Source organism: Callionymus lyra, chromosome 3 (genome assembly GCF_982586985.1).
Source record: "Callionymus lyra chromosome 3, fCalLyr1.hap1.1, whole genome shotgun sequence".
Taxonomy (NCBI): domain Eukaryota; kingdom Metazoa; phylum Chordata; class Actinopteri; order Syngnathiformes; family Callionymidae; genus Callionymus; species Callionymus lyra.
This window is the reverse complement of record NC_141820.1, coordinates 1689003-1710019: the sequence shown is the minus strand read 5'-3', so window position 1 is coordinate 1710019 and position 21017 is coordinate 1689003. Positions and strand designations below refer to the sequence as shown.

Sequence of the window (21017 nt, the reverse complement as noted above, 5' to 3'; positions counted from 1 at the left end):
ATCACAGTTGCAGTAGTAAATATTTTCGGCTGCAGGAGCAGCACATAATCCCATAATGCCATTAGAGTCGGGCGAGTTACAGGCTCCATATTGACCTAAGAGAGGCGTTTAAAGACCATCACCGTCTGCCCTCCCTCCTCCCTCTCTTCCACTCCCTCCTCCTCCTCCTCCTCCGCCACCTCACCCTCCTCCTCCTCCACCTCACCCTCCTCTTCACCCTCCTCCACCTCCTCTTCACCCTCCTCCTCCTCCTCACCCTCTTCCTCCTCCTCCACCTCACCCACCTCCTCCTCCTCCACCTCACCCTCCTCCTCCTCCTCCTCCTCCTCCACCTCACCCTCCTCCTCCTCCTCCTCCTCACCCTCCTCTTCACCCTCCTCCTCCTCCTCACCCTCTTCCTCCTCCTCCACCTTATTATTATTATTAATAATAATGACATTTTTTAACTGTTAACTTTGGTAGTTTTTCTGTATTAATTGATTTCTTAGCGCCTTTTTGTTTTATTGAAGATATTATTATTTTTTTATTGAGGCAACTTTCATTTTGATTTCATTTTGTTTTTAAAATAAAGCACATTTTAATTGAATAAAAATGAAGCAAGTCTTCCTCTAAAGTGTATTTACGTCCTTTTTGTTTAATTGAAGCCATTTTTACTGAAAATACGTTTCTTTTGATTGAAGCAAACGTTGGACTGAATAATAAAAACACAAAACTAACTCCAGACGTTCTGAACAACGGAACCAACTCTTCACTCTCTCGACGGTTCTCGAGGGTGCCTGGGAGTATGACCTTCCAGTGAACTTTGACCCTTCACCTACAGTCATGAACTTTGACCCTTCACCTATGGTCATGAACTTTGACCCTCACCTACAGTCATGAACTTTGACCCTTCACCTATGGTCATGAACTTTGACCCTCACCTACGGTCATGAACTTTGACCCTTCACCTATGGTCATGAACTTTGACCCTTCACCTACGGTCATGAACTTCGACCCTCACCTACAGTCACGAGCTTTGACCCTTCACCTACGGTCATGAACTTTGACCCTCACCTACGGTCATGAACATTGACCCTTCACCTACAGTCATGAACTTCGACCCTCACCTACAGTCACGAGATTTGACCCTCACCTAGGGTCATGAACTTTGACCCTTCACCTACGGTCATGAACATTGACCCTTCACCTACGGTCATGAGCTTTGACCCTCACCTACGGTCATGAACATTGACCCTTCACCTACAGTCATGAACTTTGACCATCACCTACGTTCATGAACATTGACCCTTCACCTACGGTCATGAGCTTTGACCCTCACCTACGTCATGAGCTTTGACCCTCACCTACGTCATGAACTTTGACCCTCACCTACGGTCATGAGCTTTGACCCTCACCTACGGTCATGAACATTGACCCTTCACCTACAGTCATGAGATTTGACCCTTCACCTACGGTCATGAACTTTGACCCTCACCTACGGTCATGAACATTGACCCTTCACCTACGGTCACGAACTTTGACCCTTCACCTACGGTCATGAACTTCGACCCTCACCTACAGTCACAAGCTTTGACCCTTCACCTACGGTCATGAACTTTGACCCTCGCCTACGGTCATGAACATTGACCCTCACCTAGGGTCATGAACTTTGACCATCACCTAGGGTCATGAACTTTGACCATCACCTACGGTCATGAGCTTTGACCCTCACCTACGTCATGAGCTTTGACCCTCACCTACGTCATGAACTTTGACCCTCACCTACGGTCATGAGCTTTGACCCTCACCTACGGTCATGAACATTGACCCTTCACCTACAGTCACGAGATTTGACCCTTCACCTACGGTCATGAACTTTGACCCTCACCTACGGTCATGAACATTGACCCTTCACCTACGGTCACAAACTTTGACCCTTCACCTACGGTCATGAACTTCGACCCTCACCTACAGTCACAAGCTTTGACCCTTCACCTACGGTCATGAACTTTGACCCTCACCTACGGTCATGAACATTGACCCCTCACCTACGTCATGAGCTTTGACCCTCACCTAGGGTCATGAACTTTGACCATCACCTACGTTCATGAACTTTGACCCTCACCTACGTCATGAGCTTTGACCCTCACCTACGGTCATGAGCTTTGACCCTCACCTACGGTCATGAACATTGACCCTTCAGCTACAGTCACGAGATTTGACCCTTCACCTACGGTCATGAACTTTGACCCTCACCTACGGTCATGAACATTGACCCTTCACCTACGGTCACAAACTTCGACCCTCACCTACAGTCACAAGCTTTGACCCTTCACCTACGGTCATGAACTTTGACCCTCACCTATGGTCATGAACATTGACCCTTCACCTACAGTCATGAACTTTGACCCTATATATATTTTGAAGCAACTTTTTTTCAAGGATGGAAAATATAATTTTTATTGGCAGCAACTGAGTTTTTCTATTCAGTATTCTTCAGTTTTTGATTGAAAAACATATTTTCAAAGAAATCTTTAGCAACTGTCGTTCATTTGAAGTAAATATCTGGAGACACAGTTTGAAACCTTGATTCTTAGTTGGCACTAAATAAATCAAACTGTGCTCGAGTCACTGAGTCTCAGTATCTCGTTGCTTCAATACTTACTATCAGAAGTATCTTTAAAATCTAAAGAGCGATAACTGAATTGATAAAACAAACTATTTGAAAAAAAGGTTCAATATCTCAATGAAAACACTTTGTTCTACAATGATACGTCCACGAATGTGAAGCATTGAGTCACATGATCACAGTCGATGGACAGAAGTCGACGTTTGTGTAGTAGAGCCTGACGACCACTTGGGTGTTCTGTACTGTTGACAGGGTTGGAGGTGTGTGGGTAGATCGGATAAAAAGAGTCTTTGGAATCCCTAATGGCTGTTAGCGTTGTTGTGTGTCTCCCTTAAAAACTAACGAGTTGAGCTACAACATCGTACATTGTGTCAGAAGTTGGCGAAAGACACGTGTCGGGAAGACGTCAGAAGTTGTTCTCCGGGACGCAAGCTAAAGCTAATGCTAAGCTAAACCAGTGAGGTTGTCGGGTTTTTTCTGAGTAACGGAAGGAGGAGAGACTGCGTCAGGATGGAGCACGTTTTTTCAACACCTCCTCACTTCAACTTTGACGAGCCAAACAGTTGGACTCATTGGCGTTTTGAGCGATTCCGGATTGATCAGGACCTGCAGAGAAGTCAGAGGCACCAGATCAACTTCTAGACGTTATGGGTGAGAAAAGTGACGACGTCTTGAACACTCTCACAATGGCTGATGACCAGAGACAAATATATGAAGCAAAGCTATGGGGGAACATTTCATTGGCAGACATAATGTCGTGTATCAAAGAGTTTAACAGCAGATACAAGCAGCTGGAGAAACAGTGGAAAACTTCATCACTGATGTTCATAAGCTGAATACTGCCAAATGGTCATGTGCAGGAAGAGGTGATAAGAGATCGGTTCGTAGTTGGAATAAGAGATGGAAAATGATCAGAAAGATTACAGCTAGATCCTAACCTCACGTTGATCAAAACAATAACACAGGTCCGACAAAATGAGGAGGTAAAGAAACAACAGCCACTGATAAGACAAAAGTCAGAAATAAAAGAAGCAAATGTAGACGCTTTATCAACAAGAAAACAAGGCAAATTTAAGATGTTCTCACAACAGAAGAATAAACAAACAGTCCAGAGAACAAAAGATTGCTCAAGATGTGGAAAATGCCCTCAACACCCCTGAAAGCAATGTCCAGCAAGGGAAGCAGAAGGTGCAAGAAAAGTGGTCATTTTGCTGCAACGTGTCGAACAGGACACGGCGTTGAGTCAATAGAAGACGACCAGAAGAATCTGAGTGTGCATTCATGGGAACAATACAAAGTCAGAGTCAAAAACAAGACATATGGAAACAAAACATTGAAATGAATGGAGAACTTGTTAACTTTAAGTTGGATACAGGAGCAGCGGTCACAGCAATCCCAGAATCGGAATATTCCAGAGCCAGAGATGGTGAACTGAAAAAGGCACAGAGGATTATATGTGGCCCAATAATCAACCATTGACCGTCCTGGGCACATTCAGGGCGTGTCTGAAAAAGGGTAAACAGAAAACTGAACAAGAAATATTTGTTGTGAAAAACCTAGTGATGCCATTGCTAGGTCTTCCAGCTATTCTGTGTCTACCCTTGCTCCAGCAGGTGGCAGCTGTTATGGAGCAACACCATATGCGCTGTCAGCTCCGAGACGTGTAGCATTTCCTCTTATGGACAAGGTACAATCAGAGCTCCAGAGAATGGAAAATATGGGCGTAGTCCGGCAGATCCAAGAGCCAACCGAGTGGTCTGAGGTATGGTGGTCGTTCCAAAACCTAATGGAAACATAAGGATCTGCGTGGATCTGACCAGACTAAATGAAAGTGTGTCTTGAGAAAGACATATACTGCCAGCGGTAGACGAGACTCACGCAAAACTAGATGGAGCCATGGTTTTCTCTAAATTGGATGCCACGTCAGGATTTTGCCAAATACCTTTACACGAAGACTCTGAACCACTGACAACTTTCACCACTCTGTTTGGGAGACTCGGAATTTCCTCAGCACCAGAGCATTTCCAGCTGAGGATCTCCCAGATAGTTTCTGGCACACCAGGTACACTGTGCCACGCTGATGACATCTTGGTGTTTGGAAAGGATGCAGCTGAACACGATGACAGCGTGAGGTCCTCCAGAAGTTGGAACGTGCAGGTTTCACTCTAAATGAAAAATGTGAGTTTGGAGTGAAGCAAGTGAAATTTCTTGGACACAAAATAAGCTCTGATGGAATAGAGGCTGATAAAGACAAGATCAAAGCAATTATGAACATGCCTGAGCCAAAAAACATTGAAGGTGTGAGGCGCTTCATGGGAATGGTGAATTATGTTGGCAAGTTTTCCCCTAACCTCCCGACTCTTACAAAACCATTAAGAGACTTGCTGAGGAATGACTGCGCATGGACATGGGACTGTCAACAAAAGACAGCTTTTGAAGATGTAAAGAAAGAACTGAGCTCACCAACTGTCTTAGCACAATACAGCTCAAAGAAAGAAACACTATCAAACGGACAAATCAGAGACTTGCAAAGTAAAGATGATGTTCTAAAACGGCTGAAAATGTACACAGACAGAGGATGGCCGGAGCACAGGAAATTGACTCCTGAAACTCTCCAACAGTATTGGCCTTACAGAACCGATATACATGCTGCAGGTGGACTCCTCTTGATGAAAGAAAGAATCATAATACCAGCACCGATGCGCAGTGAAATGCTTGAAAAGATACATCATGGCAACGGAACCATTGATAACAACACCTTTACCAGCTAGACCGTGGCAGAGGTTAGCAGCAGACATCTTGTGGGGGAAAGATCACTACCTGGTAGTGATTGACTACTTTTCAAGGTATATTGAAGTAGCCAATCTGCCAACCCTCACAACAACAACCACAGTGAAGAGACTGAAAGTCATCTTTGCCAGATTTGGAATCCCAGAGATGCTAGTGACAGACAATGGACCTCAGTTTTCCTCATTAGAGTTTGCTGAGTTCGCTCAAGACTATGACTTTGAACATGTCACCAGCAGCCCCAGGTATCCAAAGAGTAACGGAGAGGTGGAGAGCTCAGTCGGTGAAACTGATGCTAAAGAAAAATCAAAATCAACAAAAAGCTCTCTTGGCATATCTAACGGCAATTCCGTTAGAAGCACTGAAGACAAAGTGGCCTGATCTTAATAAATTCAAAAGGAAAGACATAAAGCTAAAAGAAGATCAAAAGTAAGCTTATGGAGCAAGACACAGAGTGAAAGAGCTTCCAACACTGGAACCTGGACAAAGAGTTTGGATCAGGATGGCAAAGACCACCGGAACTGTCCACGAACCAGCTTCCACACCAAGGTCATATAATGTCCAAACAAAGCTGGGGACACTGAGAAGAAATCGAGCGGACTTGACTATTCTTCCAGAACCTATCCAGGGTGAAACGGTTCAGACAGACTCTAACGGAACAGTGACAAGATCTGGTAGAGTCTCTCCAACACGTCCTCACACCCAAGGCGACATACCGTCCTACGCCGTGCAATGTCCCCCTGGCGTCCCTAAGGTAACGTTACAGGGGGGACAAAAACGTCGGTTTTCGCCTACCCGGGTCACCCAGTAATATACAGAGCACTCCCCGACGTCGGATTCAAACGACCCGGGTTACATTTGACGCGTCGCCCACCTCTTCGTTGCCATGGTAACGTGACGTGACGTGTCGCTCTTGTCCTTTAGCTACCGTAATTCTAGAACTATGTAGCGCACTTGAAATGATTAATGTCAACAGTGTGATTCTAACCCCGATTGTGCTTAACGACCTCAAACCACTTTAAGGAGGTACAGAGTGAATATAAATCAGTAAAAAATGCTTAAGTTTAATTTTTTGAAGCTTGGATTGTTCTCGCATCGCCGAAGTCAAGAGGCTTTTGCGGATTAATACATGCTTAAAAGGTCCTGTAAAAGTGACTATATTGTATATTTTTAGGTGTTTCAACTCCATAATGTTGACATTGTTTTATGAATGAGTAAAATAAAGTCTGTGCTATTTCGCTTGATCCTCTTTATAATCCGGTGCGCTTTTCTATGAAAGTAGAACCTTTCATTAAGATTGCGTTTATGGACATATGTTTTCTTTTCAACAGTAATCGCGATCCTGCAGAGGTGACGTCACACACGCTAATCAACTGATCCTGTAGGGGTGACATCACACATGCTATTCAACTGATCCTGCAGAGGTGACGTCACACATGCTAATCAACTGATCCTGCAGAGGTGACGTCACACATGCTAATCAACTGATCGTGCAGGGGTGACGTCACACACGCTAATTAACTGATCCTGCAGGGGTGACGTCACACATGCTAATCAACTGATCCTGCAGCGGTGACGTCACACACGCTAATCAACTGATCCTGCAGGGGTGACGTCACACATGCTAATCAACTGATCCTGCAGCGGTGACGTCACACATGCTAATCAACTGATCCTGCAGGGGTGACGTCACACATGCTAATCAACTGATCCTGCAGGGGTGGCGTCACACATGCTAATCAACTGATCCTGCAGGGGTGACGTCACACACGCTAATCAACTGATCCTACAGAGGTGACGTCACACATGCTAATCAACTGATCCTGCAGGGGTGGCGTCACACATGCTAATCAACTGATCCTGCAGGGGTGATGTCACACATGCTAATCAACTGATCCTGCAGCGGTGACGTCACACATGCTAATCAACTGATCCTGCAGAGGTGACGTCACACACACTAATAAACTGATCCTGCAGGGGTGACGTCACACATGCTAATCAACTGATCCTGCAGGGGTGACGTCACACATGCTAATCAACTGATCCTGCAGGGGTGACGTCACACATGCTAATCAACTGATCCTGCAGAGGTGACGTCACACACGCTAATAAACTGATCCTGCAGGGGTGACGTCACACATGCTAATCAACTGATCCTGCAGGGGTGACGTCACACATGCTAATCAACTGATCCTGCAGGGGTGACGTCACACATGCTAATCAACTGATCCTGCAGAGGTGACGTCACACATGCTAATCAACTGATCCTGCAGAGGTGACGTCACACATGCTAATCAACTGATCCTGCAGAGGTGACGTCACACATGCTAATCAACTGATCCTGCAGAGGTGACGTCACACATGCTAATCAACTGATCCTGCAGAGGTGACGTCACACATGCTAATCAACTGATCCTGCAGCGGTGACGTCACACATGCTAATCAACTGATCCTACAGAGGTGACGTCACACATGCTAATCAACTGATCCTGCAGCGGTGACGTCACACATGCTAATAAATTGATCCTGCAGAGGTGACGTCACACATGCTAATCAACTGATCCTGCAGCGGTGACGTCACACACACTAATAAATTGATCCTGCAGCGGTGACGTCACACACACTAATAAATTGATCCTGCAGGGGTGACGTCACACACACTAATAAATTGATCCTGCAGCGGTGACGTCACACACACTAATAAATTGATCCTGCAGGGGTGACGTCACACACACTAATAAATTGATCCTGCAGCGGTGACGTCACACACACTAATAAATTGATCCTGCAGGGGTGACGTCACACACACTAATAAATTGATCCTGCAGCGGTGACGTCACACACACTAATAAATTGATCCTGCAGGGGTGACGTCACACACACTAATAAACTGATCCTGCAGAGGTGACGTCACACACACTAATAAACTGATCCTGCAGAGGTGACGTCACACACACTAATAAACTGATCCTGCAGGGGTGACGTCACACATGCTAATCAACTGATCCTGCAGAGGTGACGTCACACACACTAATAAACTGATCCTGCAGAGGTGACGTCACACACACTAATAAACTGATCCTGCAGAGGTGACGTCACACACGCTAATAAACTGATCCTGCAGGGGTGACGTCACACACGCTAATCAACTGATCCTGCAGAGATGACGTCACACACACTAATAAACTGATCGTGCAGCGGTGACGTCACACACACTAATAAACTGATCCTGCAGAGATGACGTCACACATGCTAATCAACTAATCCTGCAGCGGTGACGTCACACATGCTAATCAACTGATCCTGCAGAGGTGACGTCACACATGCTAATCAACTGATCCTGCAGGGGTGACGTCACACATGCTAATCAACTGATCCTGCAGAGGTGACGTCACACATGCTAATCAACTGATCCTGCAGAGGTGACGTCACACATGCTAATCAACTGATCCTGCAGCGGTGGCGTCACACATGCTAATCAACTGATCCTGCAGAGGTGACGTCACACATGCTAATCAACTGATCCTGCAGCGGTGGCGTCACACATGCTAATCAACTGATCCTGCAGGGGTGACGTCACACACGCTAATCAACTGATCCTGCAGGGGTGACGTCACACATGCTAATCAACTGATCCTGCAGAGGTGACGTCACACATGCTAATCAACTGATCCTGCAGGGGTGGCGTCACACATGCTAATCAACTGATCCTGCAGGGGTGACGTCACACATGCTAATCAACTGATCCTGCAGGGGTGGCGTCACACATGCTAATCAACTGATCCTGCAGGGGTGGCGTCACACATGCTAATCAACTGATCCTGCAGAGGTGACGTCACACATGCTAATCAACTGATCCTGCAGAGGTGACGTCACACACGCTAATCAACTGATCCTGCAGAGGTGACGTCACACACGCTAATAAACTGATCCTGCAGCGGTGACGTCACACACGCTAATCAACTGATCCTGCAGGGGTGACGTCACACACGCTAATAAACTGATCCTGCAGGGGTGGCGTCACACATGCTAATCAACTGATCCTGCAGAGGTGACGTCACACACGCTAATCAACTGATCCTGCAGAGGTGACGTCACACATGCTAATAAACTGATCCTGCAGAGGTGACGTCACACACGCTAATAAACTGATCCTGCAGCGGTGACGTCACACACGCTAATCAACTGATCCTGCAGCGGTGACGTCACACATGCTAATCAACTGATCCTGCAGCGGTGGCGTCACACATGCTAATCAACTGATCCTGCAGGGGTGACGTCACACACGCTAATCAACTGATCCTGCAGAGGTGACGTCACACATGCTAATCAACTGATCCTGCAGGGGTGGCGTCACACATGCTAATCAACTGATCCTGCAGGGGTGACGTCACACATGCTAATCAACTGATCCTGCAGGGGTGGCGTCACACATGCTAATCAACTGATCCTGCAGGGGTGGCGTCACACATGCTAATCAACTGATCCTGCAGAGGTGACGTCACACATGCTAATCAACTGATCCTGCAGAGGTGACGTCACACATGCTAATCAACTGATCCTGCAGAGGTGACGTCACACACGCTAATAAACTGATCCTGCAGCGGTGACGTCACACACGCTAATCAACTGATCCTGCAGGGGTGACGTCACACACGCTAATAAACTGATCCTGCAGGGGTGGCGTCACACATGCTAATCAACTGATCCTGCAGAGGTGACGTCACACACGCTAATCAACTGATCCTGCAGAGGTGACGTCACACATGCTAATAAACTGATCCTGCAGAGGTGACGTCACACACGCTAATAAACTGATCCTGCAGCGGTGACGTCACACATGCTAATAAACTGATCCTGCAGAGGTGACGTCACACATGCTAATAAACTGATCCTGCAGAGGTGACGTCACACACGCTAATAAACTGATCCTGCAGCGGTGACGTCACACACGCTAATCAACTGATCCTGCAGCGGTGACGTCACACATGCTAATCAACTGATCCTGCAGCGGTGGCGTCACACATGCTAATCAACTGATCCTGCAGGGGTGACGTCACACACGCTAATCAACTGATCCTGCAGAGGTGACGTCACACATGCTAATCAACTGATCCTGCAGGGGTGGCGTCACACATGCTAATCAACTGATCCTGCAGGGGTGACGTCACACATGCTAATCAACTGATCCTGCAGGGGTGGCGTCACACATGCTAATCAACTGATCCTGCAGGGGTGGCGTCACACATGCTAATCAACTGATCCTGCAGAGGTGACGTCACACATGCTAATCAACTGATCCTGCAGAGGTGACGTCACACACGCTAATCAACTGATCCTGCAGAGGTGACGTCACACACGCTAATAAACTGATCCTGCAGCGGTGACGTCACACACGCTAATCAACTGATCCTGCAGGGGTGACGTCACACACGCTAATAAACTGATCCTGCAGGGGTGGCGTCACACATGCTAATCAACTGATCCTGCAGAGGTGACGTCACACACGCTAATCAACTGATCCTGCAGAGGTGACGTCACACATGCTAATAAACTGATCCTGCAGAGGTGACGTCACACACGCTAATAAACTGATCCTGCAGCGGTGACGTCACACACGCTAATCAACTGATCCTGCAGCGGTGACGTCACACATGCTAATCAACTGATCCTGCAGCGGTGGCGTCACACATGCTAATCAACTGATCCTGCAGGGGTGACGTCACACACGCTAATAAACTGATCCTGCAGGGGTGGCGTCACACACGCTAATAAACTGATCCTGCAGCGGTGACGTCACACACGCTAATCAACTGATCCTGCAGCGGTGACGTCACACATGCTAATCAACTGATCCTGCAGCGGTGGCGTCACACATGCTAATAAACTGATCCTGCAGGGGTGACGTCACACACGCTAATCAACTGATCCTGCAGCGGTGGCGTCACACATGCTAATCAACTGATCCTGCAGCGGTGACGTCACACATGCTAATCAACTGATCCTGCAGAGGTGACGTCACACATGCTAATAAACTGATCCTGCAGCGGTGACGTCACACGCTAACCTCCAGGATCTTATGGACTCTATATGCGGGATGGTCATCGATGATGAGTGGAGGAGGTGGAGGCTCGGCGGGCGAACTGAGAGGACTAGAGGCGACAGGCTTCAGGAGTGAGACGTGGAAAGTTGGATGGACCTTGAGCGAAGTGGGGAGCTTGAGGCGCATGGCCGTGGGATTGATGATCCTCTCAATCTCAAAGAGACCTACGGACCTGGGGGCCAGCTTACGGGATTCCACTGGAAGGGGGAGGTCCCGGGTGGAGAGCCAGACCTTCTGGCCAGGTGAGTAAACGGGGACTGGCACACGGTGCTTGTCAGCGAGGCGTTGATTCGGGATGGCGGTGCGGGACAAAGCAGCCCTGGTGTGGTGCCAGACAGAGCGACAACGTCGTAGTTGGGCCCGGACAGAGGGAACCGCAGCTTCCCTCTCCTGAGAGGGAAAGAGAGGTGGCTGATATCCGTAGGCAGCATGGAAGGGCGACATACCAGTGGCTGAAGATGTCAGGGTATTGTGGGCATACTCCACCCAAGGGATCTGTTGACACCAGGAGGCGGGGTGACGCGCCGACACGCAGCGTAGTGCTGATTCCAGGTCCTGGTTAGCCCGTTCCGTCTGTCCGTTGCTCTGCGGATGGTAGCCTGACGAATGACTGGCCTTAGCCCCCAGGGACTTGCAGAATGCTCTCCAGACTTGCGAGGAGAACTGGGGTCCACGATCTGAGACGATGTCCACTGGAATGCCATGGAGTCTAAAAATGTGTAGGACCAGCAGGTCCGCTGTCTCCAATGCCGACAGTAACTTGATCAGCGGAATGAAGTGAGCCATCTTGGAGAAGCGGTCCACTATCGTAAGGATTACCGTCCTACCCATGGATGGAGGAAGACCGGTAACGAAGTCCACTGAGATGTGCGACCAGGGGCGACTCGGCACAGGTAAGTAAGTAAGTAAGTAAGTAATATATATTTATATAGCGCTTTTCGAGACCAGGGTCACAAAGCGCTTTAACAATCAAAACAATACTCAAAACAGTACATACTTCAAAGATCAAGACAACACCGAGAACAACACAGGAGTTCGAGAAATTCAAGGAAAAGCCTGAACAAATAGAAACGTCTTAAGATGTTTCTTAAAGGAGTCAGTAGATCATCAAACACACATGTTTCTTGAAGGAGTCAGTAGATCATCAAACACAGATGTTTCTTGAAGGAGTCAGTAGATCATCAAACACACATGTTTCTTGAAGGAGTCAGTAGATCATCAAACACAGATGTTTCTTAAAGGAGTCAGTAGATCCATCAAGCGCAAAGAGAGAGGAAGATTGTTCCAAAGCTTAGGAGCAACAGCCTGAAAAGATTTCTCTCCTCTGGTCCTGAGCCGTGTGCGTGGAACCATAAGTAGATTCTGATCCACAGACCTCAGAGACCGAGCTGGGGTGTAAGGCTGGATCAGATCAGTGATGTAAGGAGGAGCCTGACCATGAATAGCTCTGAAAGTAAGAACCAGAATTTTAAAGTTGATCCTGAAAGAAACTGGAAGCCAGTGAAGAGTTTTAAGGACCGGAGAAATGTGAGTTCTTCTACTAGAGCGGGTCAGAATTCTCGCTGCAGAGTTCTGAATCAACTAAAAAACTAAAAACTAAAAAACGTGCACAACCGACCACTTCTCCACTATAATGTTCAGGCGTGGGTATCGTGGGTTCGCGTAGAGCCGGCAGTCTTTCAGTGGGAGCAGGTGAGAAAGTCGGAGCGCGCACAGAGGCTGCGGCGGCTGCAACAGGTGCGGGAGGGGCCAAGCGAAGAGTGAGCTCACCCACAGCACCTGCAGCTGGACGAGCGCTGCGTGACTGTCCCGCGTCACCTCCTCCAGAGAACATAGTCTGGTTCCTTGGGAACCGAGGGCTCGGCGGAGCTCCTTTACTTCCGCTGGGTCCATCTGGTTTGCCAGAGTATTCTGTCACGAGTCGAACACGGCAGGAGACCCAGATGCGGAAGTGAATAATCCACGGAGTAATCGTTCGGAACAAAAAGTCTTTTAATGTCCAAAAACGGTCGGAAGGGACCGGAACAAAAAACAGGACAGGCGCTCGGGACGGAGGCAGGAACACGGCTGGAGATCGGGGTCTCGAACAGCAACTAAAACAAAAGGGAAAAAGACTCACGTGAGCAACTAAAAGCGCTGACAACGTCTGGGGTCTTCAAAAAACAGATTGTTCAGATTATCAAGAGCGGAGCGAAATCGAGATGCCAACCTGGTCAGGAAACTAAATACTCTGGCGAGTTCTTCCGGTTAGAGACGCTCCTCTTGAGTGGGAAGAACCCGCCATTCAATCATCCCCAGCCGCGCACCTGCCAGCGTCTGTCAAGACAAAACAGAGGAAACGAACCAAAAACGGAAACACACTTTCAAAATAAAACAGGAAGGAACATACACATGACAGAATATATATAAAATAATAATGAAAAGTATTTTAAATTCCAGCATAAAGAGGTAAACCAGATGGAAACACCATCAAACAATGGATGAAGGAAACATGGAGAGCTTATCTCTGAATGATCAAGTATACTTGCTTGTATTTATTGATTTATTATATTTAAAAGGGAGCACTAGTATGTTTTTGTTTTTGCATGGAAGTGACCTGCAAGAACTGCCCAGAACTCCAGACCTGCTTGACATGAAACCTTTCTCTCTGTGGTTCCTGACAAATGATTTCAAATGTGAAGTAAGTGAGTAATATTTGTAACATAGTGAACACAAACTTGTAAACCTACAGCACATCCCATCATGGAAATAATCTAAAATGCAATTCTATGTTCTTTTCTAGGTGAGATGGAGTGCTGCATACCAGGTGCTGGACTAACCATCGGAGGTGGAAGGGGTCAACATGTCAAAAGCAGGTGAGATGGTTACATCATACACACTTTGGTCATTAAAATAGTCATGTTTGGTAATAATGATCAATACATTTCTGTGGCAGGACGCACTGACATGCTGACGCTTATGGTCAAGGTTTTCTGGCTTCTGTTGTTGGAATCACTTGGTCGTGCCCGTCAAGGTGGAAGGTACCAGACTGAAGAGTCTTTTTCAATAGATTTTACACTTCAAATGATCGGAATCATACGACTTCATTAATACAATGTTTTCCAGGTTCTGTTGACTTTCAGACAAAGAGGATTCGACGTTGTTATGGCAGTAAGGAGACGGCAGGAAGTGAAAGATTCTTGAGAAGATGAACCACCTCTGGAAGTCTCTGTCAAGTCGTTGTGATTCCCTGAAAGAGTTGTCTCGCATGGCAGCGTCACAGCAAGGTAAGAGTTTATTTAGCAAGTGAAGAACAGAAGTACAGATGTTCATTCTTATTGTCTTATTCTTTTAAGATGCACCATGGGCTTGACTGGTGAGGCTTTGAAGGATCTTCAGAGCCTTTGAGGAGCAGCAGCAAGTCAGCATGACGTCACTCGAACCATGACTCGGACCAGAAACTACTACACACAAGTCTTCGATGAGGACGAGACCATCAACGTCATGCAGATTCACTCTGATGGTTACTCGTGACATTTGTGACGATCTGTGAACAATTGTTTGATATGAAACCTGTAATAAAGCACAATTTGATATCATTTTGAATAACATCCCATAGTATTCATCATCAGTGCAGGTAATGTGTTAAAATGACTATTGGTGATTTAGAAGTTGTAACAAATTCTCTGTTTACCCTAGTTTGAGATCGACATAGAGTTCAACATGAACAATATTCAGGCAAAGCAGACATCATATGTTAATGAATCATGAATGAATGAATGCTTTATTTCAAACATGTTACATAAGAAAGTAAACTTAAGACAAACAAACAAAACCAATGACATTAGTCAAACAATATTTATAGTCAAAACAATAATATTTACCCAACATGTCCAAAGTAAGAAGGATGAATCATAAGCTCGTCTATACCTAACCCTTCTCTACTCAATTATTAACCATCAACACCCAAAGTATTAAACAAAATACAAACATAAACAAACAAACATTCAGCAAAACACAGTGGAGATATTTAAGATATAAATAGAGATAAACCACTGCTTTCTTGAAATCACCACACTTGCAATAACTTTCATAATTTTGTCATTCCATGTGATATGGGTAAGCAGTAAAAATGGATTTAAATCATCAGTAATCATCATCGTATAAAATACCAACTGAAGAGCTATTTGTAAATTACACTCAAACTATGAAATAGAAGACAGCACGTCTAAAAGCTTTGTGAGACCCACAGTACATGTTTGAACTACTATGGCAACGACGAGTTAGGCGACGCCTCAAATGTAACCCAGGTCGTTTGAATCCGACGTCGGGGAGTGCTCTGTATATTACTGGGTGACCCGGGTAGGCTAAAACCGACGTTTTTGTATTTGTAATTGCATGGCGTCGGACGGTATGACGCCTCGGGTGTGAGGACGTGTTGGACACACACCTGTCTATATAACACCTGACACACACCTGTCTATTTAACACCTGACACACACCTGTCTATATAAGACCTAACACACACCTTCTATATAACACCTGACGCACACCTGTCTATATAACACCTGACACACACCTGTCTATATAAGACCTAACACACACCTTCTATATAACACCTGACGCACACCTGTCTATATAAGACCTAACACACACCTTCTATATAACACCTGACACACACCTTCTATATAACACCTGACACACACCTGTCTATATAACACCTGACACACACCTGTCTATATAACACCTGAGACACACCTGTCTATATAAGACCTGACACACACTTGTCTATATAACACCTGACACACACCTGTCTATATAACACCTGACACACACCTGTCTATATAAGACCTGACACACACTTGTCTATATAACACCTGACACACACCTGTCTATATAACACCTGACACACACCTGTCTATATAACACCTGACACACACCTGTCTATATAAGACCTGACACACACCTGTCTATATAACACCTGACACACACCTGTCTATATAAGACCTGACACACACCTGTCTATATAAGACCTGACACACACCTGTCTATATAACACCTGACACACACCTGTCTATATAACACCTGACACACACCTGTCTATATAAGACCTGACGCACACCTGTCTATATAAGACCTGACACACACCTGTCTATATAACACCTGACGCACACCTGTCTATATAAGACCTGACACACACCTGTCTATATAACACCTGACGCACACCTGTCTATATAACACCTGACACACACCTGTCTATATAACACCTGACGCACACCTGTCTATATAAGACCTGACACACACCTGTCTATATAAGACCTGACACACACTATTCTATATAACACCTGACGCACACCTGTCTATATAAGACCTGACACACACCTGTCTATATAAGACCTGACACACACCTGTCTATATAACACCTGACACACACCTGTCTATATAAGACCTGACACACACCTGTCTATATAAGACCTGACACACACCTGTCTATATAACACCTGACACACACTATTCTATATAAGATCTGACACAGACCTGTCTATATAACACCTGACACACACCTGTCTATATAAGACCTGACACACACCTGTCTATATAAGACCTGACACACACCTGTCTATATAAGACCTGACACACACTATTCTATATAAGATCTGACACACACCTGTCTATATAACACCTGACACACACCTGTCTATATAACACCTGACACACACCTGTCTATATAACACCTGCCACACACCTGTCTATATAACACCTGACACACACCTGTCTATATAACACCTGACACACACCTGTCTATATTACACCTCACATCTACCCGTCTGACCTCACATCTACCCGTCTGACCTCACATCTACCTGTCTGACCTCACATCTACCTGTCTGACCTTCTTTCTAACCTTTTATTGTGAAGTGACCTTGAGTCTCTTGAAAGTTTTAAAGCAAATGTTTTATTAAACATGATGAACATCATGAGTGACTCGTGCTCCACTGAACTTCAAGTCTTCAGTCGACTCAACAAGTGATGAAAGAGTTTCTTCAACAACATTCAGATCAACACGTTTGTTTCAGGAGCAGATTTCTTCCATCATCACTGTCAGCACTTTAATGATGATTGACAGCAGCAACACAAGTGTGTTGGAGGAACACACTCACACACTCAGGTCACACACACACACTGAGGAACCAGAACCAGGAACCTCTGTGAGTCCAAATCCCAGGTACAAAGGTTCAGTGGAGGTGAAGAAGGTGTGGAGGAGTTTCTGTCCATCAGAGGAGACACTGTAGAAGTATAAATATCCAGGATCACTAAAGTTCATCTTCATTCCTACTCTGTGAGAAACTTCTTGACTCTTGATGACAGTTTCTTTCTTATCGTGATATAATTTATATCCTTCATCATCAGAGCAGCTCAGACTCCAGGAATAACGGTTCTGTCCAAACTCAGACTCGTCTTCTTTCCCTCCGTCTCTTCTGAGAGTCAGTGCAATAGAAGCTCCTCCTCTCCACTCCAGCTCCCAGTAACATGGTCCAGTCACAGCTTCTCTGCTCATCACCTGAAGACACCGGTGGAATCTGTCGGGATGGTCCAGATAATCCTGATCCTGCGGCACAAGTTCCACCGTCCTGTTGTCCTTGGACAGTAGGAGGCGCCGGTGTGCTGTGTCCGGGTCCAGTGAGAGTGGACGGAAGTCTGAGAGAAGAAGACACGAGAGGTGATGATGGTGGAAGAACTTTCTCTTCAAGACAATCATGGACTCCGTGTCCCAGCAAGCCAGGGAGGGCTGCTCTGTTTGTTGACATCTAGTGGAGATCACCATCAAAGTGAAGTCAACAGTCTTCTGAGACTGGGACCACCTCCAGAGAAGAACCAGGAGGAACATCCCAGAATCATCTCGTCACATTTGATTGACACCAGTGTGTCCATATCAAGTCAGAAGCTAAACTAGCATGTAGCTAACATGATGTTTCTTCATGTTCTTGATACATCTCTGTGTTCATCTCCACCATCATCCTGGACTTGATGAAGCTCCATCAGCAGATTCAAGTGTAACAACATCTCAACATCACAACTGCTCCACTAGAAGCTGACAGAGTCAAGGAGTTCTCATCCATCAATCAAATCAAACTTACACATCTTCCGTCCAGATGTTAACCTCTGTGGTCCACAGTGATCCAGCCTGGAGGAAGAAACATTGAGAAGATCAGGTTCATTGACTTCAGATGCTGCTAAGTGGACGTTCTTTCATGACTGTGTGGACCACAACAAAGATGGATCTAGAAACACTCGCTCAGTCTCCACTGTCTCCTTGTTCTTCCACTGGTGTCCAGCAGGAGAACATGGAGAAGCTCTGAGAGTTGGATTCATGTGCTCAGTTCAGATGAAGAGTCTGAGCAGCGTCACACACTCACATCTCTCTGCTTCTGATCACATGTTCAGTAGATCTTTGGAGCTCAGTCAGTGAGTTCTGCTGCTCCGTCCATACCTGAGAGTCTCCAGTCCAGCAGACAGCAGCTCCAGTCCTGGTCCTCCTGGATGATTGAAGCTCAGGTCCAGCTCTCTCAGATGGGACGGGTTAGATGTCAGAGCTGAGGCCAGAGAAGAACAACCTCCTGCTGAGATCTTACACGCTGACAGACTGTAATGAAGGAGAAACAGTTTCATTAAATCAGAAGAACTGAAGACATGATGTTCTGACCTGAGAGTCTCCAGGTGACAGTGTGGACTCTTCAGTCCAGCAGACAGCAGCTCCACTCCTGGATCCTGCAGGTCATAGTTGTGACTCAGGTCCAGTTGAGTCAGACTAGAGGACGGAGAGCTGAGGACTGAGGACAGAAGTGAACAACTTCTCTCTGACAGGAAACAGTCGATCAGCCTGTGAAAGAGACGGAAACGTCAACAAGAGACTTTTTCTCTATTTTGCCTTGAAAGCCTTGATTGGAGGAAACACTGAACTCTTGACGTTCATAAGATCATCACATGATTGTGTGAACATTTGAAGACTTTGATTTCAATCAAGATCAACTTGATCAACACATGAAATAATGAAGTTTTCATCAGTTCAACACTTGATGTATAAATGATCACATGACTCACTGTTGTGAGAGGATTGATGTGTGTTTGTGTTTAATGTCAGTGTTAGTGTTAGTGTTGTGTAACTCCACTCACACTGTTGTGTAACTCCACTCACACTGGTGTGTAACTCCACTCACACTGTTGTGTAACTCCACTCACACTGTTGTGTAACTCCACTCACACTGTTGTGTAACTCCACTCACACTGGTGTTGTGTAACTCCACTCACTCTGTTGTGTAACTCCACTCACACTGGTGTTGTGTAACTCCACTCACACTGGTGTTGTGTAACTCCACTCACTCTGTTGTGTAACTCCACTCACACTGGTGTTGTGTAACTCCACTCACACTGTTGTGTAACTCCACTCACACTGGTGTTGTGTAACTCCACTCACACTGTTGTCTAACTCCACTCACACTGGTGTTGTGTAACTCCACTCACACTGTTGTGTAACTCCACTCACACTGTTGTGTAACTCCACTCACTCTGTTGTGTAACTCCACTCACACTGGTGTTGTGTAACTCCACTCACACTGGTGTTGTGTAACTCCACTCACACTGGTGTTGTGTAACTCCACTCACTCTGTTGTGTAACTCCACTCACACTGGTGTTGTGTAACTCCACTCACACTGGTGTTGTGTAACTCCACTCACTCTGTTGTGTAACTCCACTCACACTGGTGTTGTGTAACTCCACTCACACTGGTGTTGTGTAACTCCACTCACACTAGTGTTGTGTAACTCCACTCACACTGGTGTTGTGTAACTCCACTCACACTGGTGTTGTGTAACTCCACTCACACTGGTGTTGTGTAACTCCACTCACACTGTTGTGTAACTCCACTCACACTGGTGTTGTGTAACTCCACTCACACTGTTGTGTAACTCCACTCACACTGGTGTTGTGTAACTCCACTCACACTGGTGTTGTGTAACTCCACTCACACTGTTGTGTAACTCCACTCACACTGGTGTTGTGTAACTCCACTCACACTGGTGTTGTGTAACTCCACTCACACTGGTGTTGTGTAACTCCACTCACACTGTTGTGTAACTCCACTCACACTGGTGTTGTGTAACTCCACTCACACTGGTGTTGTGTAACTCCACTCACACTGGTGTTGTGTAACTCCACTCACACTGGTGTTGTGTAACTCCACTCACACTGTTGTGTAACTCCACTCACACTGGTGTTGTGTAACTCCACTCACACTGGTGTTGTGTAACTCCACTCACACTGTTGTGTAACTCCACTCACACTTGTGTTGTGTAACTCCACTCACACTGGTGTTGTGTAACTCCACTCAAACTGGTGTTGTGTAACTCCACTCACACTGGTGTTGTGTAACTCCACTCACACTGGTGTTGTGTAACTCCACTCACACTAGTGTTGTGTAACTCCACTCACACTGGTGTTGTGTAACTCCACTCACACTGGTGTTGTGTAACTCCACTCAC

General features: G+C 46.1%; 1 protein-coding gene across 5 annotated transcripts in view; it reads right to left on the bottom strand.

Moving 5' to 3' along the window:
* Positions 1-15320: 15320 nt before the first annotated feature.
* Positions 15321-21017, bottom strand: part of LOC148082982 (NACHT, LRR and PYD domains-containing protein 3-like) — a 106651-nt gene continuing 100954 nt past the window's right edge. For all 5 annotated transcript variants that reach the window (XM_087786130.1, XM_087786131.1, XM_087786133.1 and 2 more), the window contains 4 exons: positions 19183-19359; positions 18970-19122; positions 18617-18663; positions 15321-18176 (listed from right to left, as the gene is read on the bottom strand). In XM_087786130.1, the coding sequence (XP_087642256.1) occupies positions 17635-18176; positions 18617-18663; positions 18970-19122; positions 19183-19359 (919 nt within the window). In that variant the 3' untranslated portion in view covers positions 15321-17634. The remainder of the gene's footprint in view (positions 18177-18616; positions 18664-18969; positions 19123-19182; positions 19360-21017) is intronic.